Source organism: Adiantum capillus-veneris, chromosome 30 (assembly GCF_014529385.1).
Source record: "Adiantum capillus-veneris isolate H3 chromosome 30, ASM1452938v2, whole genome shotgun sequence".
Taxonomy (NCBI): domain Eukaryota; kingdom Viridiplantae; phylum Streptophyta; class Polypodiopsida; order Polypodiales; family Pteridaceae; genus Adiantum; species Adiantum capillus-veneris.
Window position 1 is genome coordinate 41844140 of NC_140960.1, and position 9658 is coordinate 41853797.

The 9658-nt window shown below is 39.6% G+C and overlaps 1 protein-coding gene across 1 annotated transcript; it reads left to right on the forward strand.

The window, feature by feature from the left end:
• The first annotated feature begins 2430 nt into the window (after positions 1-2430).
• LOC147417853 (serine carboxypeptidase-like) lies at positions 2431-7222 on the forward strand. Its single transcript, XM_086506797.1, has 9 exons — positions 2431-2798; positions 3472-3643; positions 3731-3850; positions 4660-4803; positions 5049-5199; positions 5286-5374; positions 5515-5773; positions 6457-6590; positions 6728-7222. Exons 1-9 carry the CDS (start codon positions 2485-2487, stop codon positions 6872-6874), a joined length of 1530 nt encoding a protein of 509 aa, XP_086362923.1. The 5' UTR covers positions 2431-2484; the 3' UTR covers positions 6875-7222.
• Positions 7223-9658: the final 2436 nt, after the last annotated feature.

Genomic DNA, 9658 nt, shown 5'->3' on the forward strand with positions numbered 1-9658 from the left:
TTGATAAATGTTAGAATCATTTTGGCTATCTTAATGAACATAATGCATGCTAGATCTGGTATTCTTTTGAAATTCTCTATAGCCTCCATCAATGTCTATAGCCTCCATCAATGTCTTGATGACATAATCTTATTTATGCTTTCTTGATGGTGGAAATAGCCAAGAGTAGTTGAGAGCCATGTTGGATGTTTCATGAGAATTATTTGGAGACTACCCCAGCTTCTGACCCTTGGCATTGGATGCATGGTAGATTCTTTTCTGATTTTTGGAGGGACTTGTGTATAAAGTATGAGATACTTTGGATGTCTTCCCAACCAGATCTTCCACTACACTAGATGCGGCTGTACTCCATCTATGCTTGATCCTTGAGTAGCCTCTTTTGGAATTTGAGGACTGCATATTTGATCAGCGGGTATGGAAATTATTGTTGATGCCATATGTCTATATTTTCTTCGAGGTTATTTGAGCCACATTTGCTAAATTGCAAAATACGATCTCTTTCCAGATTTTTCCTGTCTCTAGTAAGATATTGACCTTCAAAGATTATTTCACCTCCAATGTGAAGCTGTCAACTGGCCTTGTATCTTTTTCATGTTTAAGCGGTGCAATTTATGGAAGGGAAGTGGTGCCCTCTATCTCTTCCATGCATTGCAAAAATTGCAAGGCCTCATTGTCTTTTGTGGCATGTTTGGCAGTGTCTTCCTCAGTCATTGTTTGTTTGTCTCTGATTTGTGCTCGAGAATTTTGTAAATCTTGTTGGAATTTTTCTATTTGTTTATGATAATCTTCTTCCTTATGCATGAAGCTCAAGGATAGTTCTCTTCATTGCATCTACTCCAACTTTAGCTCTATCTTCAAGTCTTTGTTTTGATTTTCCAAGGCTTGATATGCCAAATTTGACCCTTGGAGAGTGAGAATTGTCAGGTTGGTTTGTGGCTTGTCCAAAAGTTTGCTTTGATCTTTGAGTCTGGACTCTGCTCGGGCTATTTGGACGTTAGCTACATCCAATTGCATCTGCAGACATTGGGAATGAGTACTTGTGTCTAAAATAGTGGTATTGAGCTCTTTGATTTTCTTTTCTTGCTCTTTGCTTTTTGCAAACGACAACCGCTCCATCATCATCTCCTCTAGTTGTTGGTGGATAATAAGCGCGATTATTATCTAATGGCACTTTTTGCAACTTTTTTGTAGCTTTGGCTTGATGTAGTGTTGGACCATGATGTGATAAAACCTTGAATGTGATTTTGGTGAAATTTGAATTTTTTAAGTGTCCCCTTAGGCCAATTTTTGGAAAATAGAGGTTCAATTGTAGTTTTTGATATAGGGACAAAGTGAAAATATTTTTTTGCACTTTTACTTAGTATATATGATCAATATGACATGTATAAGCAAGCTGTGATGGGATTGTGCAAGATGGGTCAATTTTGAACACAAAGATATTAAGCGTGATTATTATTTAAACTCATAAATCTTTATGAAAAGTGACTTTTGAAACTACAAACATGTTCAATAGGCTTAGTAAGTAAACTAGCTCATTTTGAACTTGATTTGACATGCTGGTTCACCATAACTTTTGAATTCTATCGTACTTTCGTTCGTCAATTTGAGTCTGTTTGCTATTTATTTTGATCTTTTTATTAGAAAAATTAAAAGAAAATTGTAAATCCAATCCAAAAATAGAAATTCCATTCAAAAAACATAAAAACACACATAAATACCATACTTGGCCATATTTTTGCGGATTACTCTATTTTAGTCCAAAAACACACAAAACAAGTAAAAGTTGCAAGATTTTTGACTTTTTTGATGTTATATACACTAATACACACACTTAGGGGTTTTCATATTGCATGCTTCCAATTAATTGTACTTAGAAGGGCATTTTTAGTGGATTTTGCTAAAAAATTAGACGTTAATATATAAATACTTCAACGCCCTTTTCATAACGGTTTTCATGTAATTGGACAACATTTAGAATGCCTCTCCCCTCCTAATTGGAGTTCTCTGGGACAACAATGTGTAGTCCGGATAATGTTGTGCATGGGTTGAAAATTTGTGTCTATGCATAGCCTGAATTGGCTCTACCATGCTTGTGAGGTCAAAGCATTGTAAAACAGTTTGTGGTGTAAGAGGTGGGTCTTGAGCAGATCCCTCAAGGGTATGTTGTGAGGCTTCCTGCTTATTATTTCCCTTAAATAGAAGACCTTGAAGCATCTGTGCGCGTTCTTTGATACATGTCCTCCGAACTGGGGTCTTAGTGTGACCCCCCTGACAAAAAATGGACTCTGGTTGTTGGCAAGATTTGAACGTGGGACATTATCTTAACTTGCAATTCAAAAAAAAGCACAGGTGACGCCGTAGGCGAAGCGTAGAAGCCAACCTTTGGGTTGCGCTTAGAAGCATAAATTCTCTCTCTCCCTCCGTCCCTCTCTCTCTCCTCTCTCCCTCCCCATACACACACGCGCGCGCACACACACGCACAAGATGCTATTCCGGCACGAGCTATGCATGTGGAGCATTTGCATGTTTGCTCTGGTAGCCGAAGCAGCAAAATATGGTGAAGCAATGAGAGAGTTGATGGGTCATGCAGATGGAGATGGAGAGGCGATGAAAGAGGTGATGGGAAATGCTGAGCAATTCATCAGAGCCCTCAACCTCAATATGTTTCCTGAATATGATGACCCGACGTCACCGTCACTCATAGAGCACCGCATCCCGCTACATTCTCTTGGCATCTCCGATGCAGACCTCGGCCACCATGCTGGCTACTTTTCGATCAAGGGCAGCCATGCCTCCAGGTTCCTTTCTTTGCCTCCTTAATTTCACAGTAATGATAGATTAAATGTCCACATTCCACATTCTTGTTCTGGTCCCTATTTCATGTGACAGTTGTGAGCGTGTTATCATAGGCGATAGGCAGTTCATGTGTTTTCTCGTTCCCCATTTTCCATTCTGATCTTAAGAAAAGTTGGACTCCAAAGAAGACCTTCAAGCCTGAATGAGTGAGTTACTCATATCAAAATGATGAGGATTATAAGGCAGAAAATTTATTTTATGGTAGTCCTCAAACAATCATATTTTAGCATTTGTGACCTTAGTCCTTTGTATTAATTTCTTATCGCACATATCCCCGACGGGGGTTCTTTTCACCTTTCCCTCACGGTACTGCTTCGCTATCGGTCACTCAGGAATATTTAGCCTTACAAGGAATTCACCATATTGATTTAAGAGGAGTAAACAGACTCAATGGCACATTCAGTGAAAATCTATGATACATGTATTGTTTGTACCCAGTGTGTAAGAGCATGCCCTACAGATGTGCTAGAAATGATACCGTGGGATGATCTTGTATTTTCTTATTTCGACGTTTGGATCATATGATGATGATGATGTAATTTTGTGGTTTCATCGGTCTTTTAGGCCTTTTGTAGATGTAAATAAACTTTCATTTCATTTCTTGTCTGGATGCAGGATGTTTTACTTGTTCTTTGAGTCGCGTGGTAACAAGGCCAAGGACCCTGTGGTCATTTGGATGTCTGGAGGGCCCGGATGTAGTAGTGAATTGGCCTTGTTCTATGAGAATGGACCATATAAGATAACAAATGATTTGACTCTCACATGGAATGACTATGGCTGGGACAAGGTCTGCTTAAGGAAATAGTAGTACACTCTTTAAAGTCTTTTTACCCTCAGGTTGGAAGGTTTAAAGGAATTATTATGCACAATGCAGGCTGCTAGTATTATCTTTGTGGACCAGCCGATTGGGACCGGGTTCAGCTACTCTTCTGACTCTCGTGATATTCCTCATGACGAGAAGGGAGTGAGTGACGATATGTACCAATTCTTACAGGTATGGCCACTCTCTAACAAAGGGCTTGTGTACATTACTCTGAGGAAAAGACATTTGTTTAGGTAGGTAGACAGACAGAATCCTGATGGATGGCATCAGTTTTGGGCATAGTCACAAGGGACGCATCCCGGGACGGGGAACGAGGGACGGGGCTCAAATGGATTTTGAGTAAAAAAGAGGTCGGGACTGCAAGTGGGGATGAAAATGTGGGGAGGAGAAGCCCGAAAAAGGGCGTCCCCTGTTACTATGGTTTTGGGTCCATGGCTTCCAAAAAAATAAATTCAATACATGGACATCTATATCCATAATGGCTTCCAAAAAAGTAAGTTCAATACATACATATGTAACATGGTGCAAGGCAACTCCAAAGGTGAAGAAAACACTAAGGGAAAGGTACACACACATTGCATGCATCCTAGACACCCTCGACTACAAAGACAACACTGAGAGAAAGGTACGTGCTTGTTGCATGCATGTTAGAAACCCTCTTTATATAGAGACTACAAAGCCTTTTGACTTTCCGATGACATGAGGCTTCTCATCTCCTACACCATCACCGTTAACTATTGCATTTTTGAATGTTTTTGTTATTTCCGGAAATTGTAGAGACCTACTGGGTCCATTGCTAAATAGATGAAATATGGCATATAGAAGCTCTACTCATTAGCTTAAAGGACTTTGGCACAGTGTGTTGAGCCTTGAATAACTACCTCAAAGGAAGAAGGTAAAGCATAGACAGGATTCGCATTGCTAATGAGACTCATTAAAAAACAATTTAGCTTTGTTCTTACTCTAGAAATCTTTTGCAGGCATTTTTTGAAGCACATCCGGAGTTCGCGAAAAATGACTTCTTTGTAACTGGGGAATCTTATGCGGGCCATTATGTTCCGGCCGTCACAAGCCGCATTCACAATGGCAACAAGAAAAAGGAGGGTTTACCAATTAATCTCAAGGTATTCAAATTTGAACAGAGATAATGATAATTTGCAACATGTAGAGATGCTCTAGATTCCATTATAGTTGTGGAAGCTACTCTTGGCAAATTTATTCCAAGGTTTTAGCATGGAAATTTCAGCTTTAAAGTTGTGAATAATTAGTTTTGTTTTGTTTTGTTTTCGGAGTCGGGTAATGTTTGGCATTGGGCTTTGAATATGGTTTGCAACCTCCCTCTTTTAATTGTTTTTTTGGCATTCTGCAGGGCTTTGCAATTGGTAATGGCCTCACAAATCCTGAGATACAATATGCGGCATATGCAGATTATGCCTTACAAATGGGGCTCATTGGAGAGGACGATCATAAAAGCATTAGCGACTTGTACCCTGCATGTGAGCGGGCAATTAAAAAATGTGGTAAGCTTCTGATCTTCTTGTTTCTTCATAGAAAGACTGCTGTTTTGTGTCTGTTTCAGCAGATTGTAGCATGTCCCTTTCCACAGGCAATAGTGGGACAGCAACGTGTGCCACAGCGTTCTCAGTTTGCAATGATATTTTCAACTCCATCAGGATGCTCATTGATAACGTGAATGTAAGTATTTTCTGTTGTGAAACATGCAAATTGTCATGTTTTGTATATGATTATTGGGGCAAGTTGAGATATGCTGCTTTGTATGAAAAATATTAATTATAGGCTTAGTCGTGTCTAATGCTTCTGAGATGTTATGCCAGTACTACGATATCCGCAAAGAATGCATCGGAAGCTTATGCTATGATTTCTCAAATATGGAGACATACCTGAACCAGAAGAAAGTGAAGGACGCTTTAGGTGTTGGAGACATTGATTTTGTGTCCTGCAGCTCCATTGTTTACAGAAACATGATTGTCGATTGGATGCGCAATCTTGAAGTCGGAATTCCTTCTCTTTTAGAAGACGGCATTCAGCTTCTTGTGTATGCGGGTGAATACGACCTTATCTGCAACTGGCTTGGTAAGTGGTATCCTGTGTATGGCATTGGTGATGTCTCATCTTTCTTGAATTTAGGTACTGAAAGAGATGTTCCAAAAAAAGCACATGAAGGGTTAGGAAGGATGCTTGGGTGGTGTCAAAAGAGCAAGTTAGTGTTATGCATTGAGTAGGGTTGGTGCTTGGGGAGTTCATTAAATGTAACACTCTATAGCACCCACCTTCAAGGGGTAATTCAACATCCCCGTATCTGTAGATATTCCATGAAAATAACACCCTATTTTAGTTCAATTTGTGCACATCCCCATTGATAGGGGTAGCCTCTTGTATATGTTAAAAATGTATATAAAACCCGGGGATTTACTAGTAGTAACTAGGAGACGTCATTTGCATGCACCGAAATTGCCACTTAACTCGTATATATGGGACCCTCCTTTGTAAAATCTACCTTTTTTGCCTTATAAAACCCCCCCTTTTATACACTCACATGATACCATATGGTGATCCCTAGTGAGTACACCCCGGGATATAAAATGGGACCAAATAACCCCTTTGTTTAAACTCACATGCTATGTCTGCATACTTGCGAGTGACCCCCCAAAGGGATGGAACGTAAATTTCTCACTTAATCTTGTGATTGCTTGATCATGTGATTGCCTTATTGTTTCTCATAGGAGATTGACTGCATATGGATTGTTATTGTACAGGGAACTCAAGATGGGTTTCGGCTATCGATTGGTCTGGTAAAGAAGGCTATAATGCAGCGAGCTCCAAGCAATTTGCAGTAGATGGTGAGGAGGCTGGAGTGCTCACAAGCTATGGTGCATTATCCTTCTTGAAGGTAATGGGACTCTTATAAATAGTTGAAAAACATGAGTCAGTGATGGATAGAGAAATAAAGGAAAACTTAATTGTACTATTATATTTTATCTATACGACTTGTGGGTTTTGGGCTCACCATGCTTGGTACTCCTCTAGGTGCATGATGCCGGGCATATGGTGCCAATGGACCAACCGAAAGCTTCTCTAGAAATGATAGCAAGGTTCACCCGAGGCGTCTTGCAAAATGTAGAGTCGCCATTGAGCGAGGCAGTTTCAACAAGCAACAAAGACTCTCCTCAATAGTGAAAAAAAAAATACCAATGAATAAGCAAGTAACTATTGTATCTCATTCAAACTCTCAACAGGAGACTCGGTGTTTCGGACAACATTGATGGCAATGTGTTACAAAGCCAAATAGATGCTCCATGGCTTGACTAATCAAAATCATACATCACAACAATAACAACCAACAAGAACAACAATGATGTCAACATTGACAGTGATATCAACAACAGCAACAATTATAAGAATTGAGCATCTACTCGCATTCTCTCAATGAAAAATGATATCAAAGTGCGAGTTGTAAAATTTCTAACAAATCACAATTTGTGATGCTATTAATTTGGCCAAATTGCCCCTTAAAGTGATAAAGTAGATGTCCCACTAGTTATATATGTGCACAATGATTTGAATTTCAAATACTTCCAAGTGATTGCCAAAACTTGTTGTTACCATACCATGGATGGTGAAAGTTGAAACGAGAGCCACGAACACCCATGTTCCTTCAATGCTTCTAAAAAAAATTCAACATCAAGGAGATGAGCTTATTTTTTTGTGGTACTATTACCTTGATAAGAGCTTCTCTCTCTCTCTCTCTCTCTCTCTCTCTCTCTCTCTCTCTCTCACCCAAGTGTGGTAGATTAGTTATGCCATTTCCCTCTTGAATAACCGGTCTTGAGTTCAACTCCTTGTCGGTTAGATTTTTAAGGTCTCTTGGGATAGTTTCCTACAACGTTAAAACTCTCTTTTTCTCTCTCTCTCTCTCTCTCTCTCACACACACACACACACACACACACACATATTTTTTATAAAAGTACTTCTATCACTAGTGGAAAGCCTCAAGATGAGGGAAAATCCAAAAAGAAGATGATGTACATTATAAAATCATGCACTCAAACCATAAAGAAAGGGTCGAGGTAATTAACACCTAAAACCAGTAAAAAAATAGCTCTAAAGTCTGTTGAGAGATGCCCCTAATGGTGAATGAGAAGTGTAACAACTATCAAAGAGACATTGAAAAGAAGTTAAAAGGATCTCTTGAAGTTTGAAGTAACAAAAGATCATTCCTTAAACTAAAAATTGACCATAAAATCCAATACTGAGCCCGGGTGATGAAGAAGATGGTAGCATCCATAGAAGGGTAGGAGTCCCAGTGTTAGAAAAAAACCGGGGTCTAGTGCATTTTAACCGGCTGAATTATAAAGTCCCGATTAGATTTTGAGCTTGCCTTTAAGAAGACCAGCAAATTTACACAAGTTTTAGTGTAATTACCGGCAAAAGCTTCAAATTTTGAGCTGAAACCGGGAGAATTTCTAGTTTCCTCTTATTTTCATCAGTTAGAAAAAATGTATTTTTCTAGCCCTGGGTAGGACAACACTGCAAAGAGCCAGAACCACTAATTCCCAAAGAGGAGAGAAGGGAATCTAACACAAAGGCAACTAGAATGCGTAGAAGCAATGCCTGAGAGAAAGGACACAACCAAAGAAAATGTAAAGTGCATGAGTCTCCTCTACATGTCAACAAAGATGGACATCGTGCATTCAAATTTTTGTGCCTATTCACAAGAAGATTTAGAAATTTTCTCATGTAGGAAAATGGAACCTTTTTTAGTGTTTTTCATACAATGCATCACATCATGAGCTTCTGCTCGGGAGGCACAACATACTTAGCTAGGTACAATTGGGGGCCGGGGGTCCCCTGCCCCCAATCATACCTAGCTAGGTATGTTGTGCCTCTCAAGTAGAAGCTCATGATGTGGTGGTAAGTCATAATGTGGGAATTATTGTGAGAATCTGTCCAAAACTTCTTGTGATTACAAGCACTCCAACAAGGCTCGCTAAAGGAATAAACGTTCCTTCAGAAAGAAGAGGACTTTTCCATATCACTTCCATATGTATCTAAGACATTTGCACCATCAAGCATGATATTTTGTATACATAACTAACAAGTGTATACCTTTTGATACCCAAGGATGTGATCGTAACTTTGTATATATGCATTAAGTTGAAATTTGAGACAAGGAAACCTCCCAAGGGTGCCAATCAAAAAATCGTTCTTAATAATTCAAAGGATCAAGAATTGGTAGAAAAGGTCCAAGTCAATCACATACTTGATGTGAGAGTGTTAGGTGCGGAAGTGGTGTAGAGTGCGAGGGAAGAGAAGAGTAGAAGATACATTGTGTGGGTGGAGCAACTTTCAAGAATGTGGTGAGGAATTCCTTATTCTTTTTGTATATAAAGAATAAGGAATGGGTATGTATATAAAGTGGACGGTCTGACACCAGATGTCCGACCCCGGACAAAGACGCAATGCCTTTACCCCAACAATCTCCCACTTAAAGGTGATGCGCCAATAAGTGAGTGCTACTAGCTAAACTACTAGTACGTACAAGAAAATAGGTGAGAGACTCTCTCAGCCTATGCCCACTGGCTTGCTCAATCGATCTACATACAATCGTATCGGCTCTAGGTATAGACGAGCATGCATACTCACACTATAGCCTCTATGTAAATCCCACAAACAACTATGTATGGTATGAAAAACTCCACTATGCATCATGCTAGTGTCAATCATTGTACGACTGACAATCTGTGTTGTTAATGCTTTCACTACAGCTGCTAGGTCGGGCCTCGACACTAGTAGGTTGTACATGAGACACCCAATCGCTGAAAAAACCTACGCAAACCTTGATGTCCTAGCCTTCCCTATGATATTTGCATGTACAGCATCATCAAGACTACCCATCGCGTATGGATGTGTCAACGTCAACATTAAGATGTCTACGTCCCTCTCACCCACAGACAGAA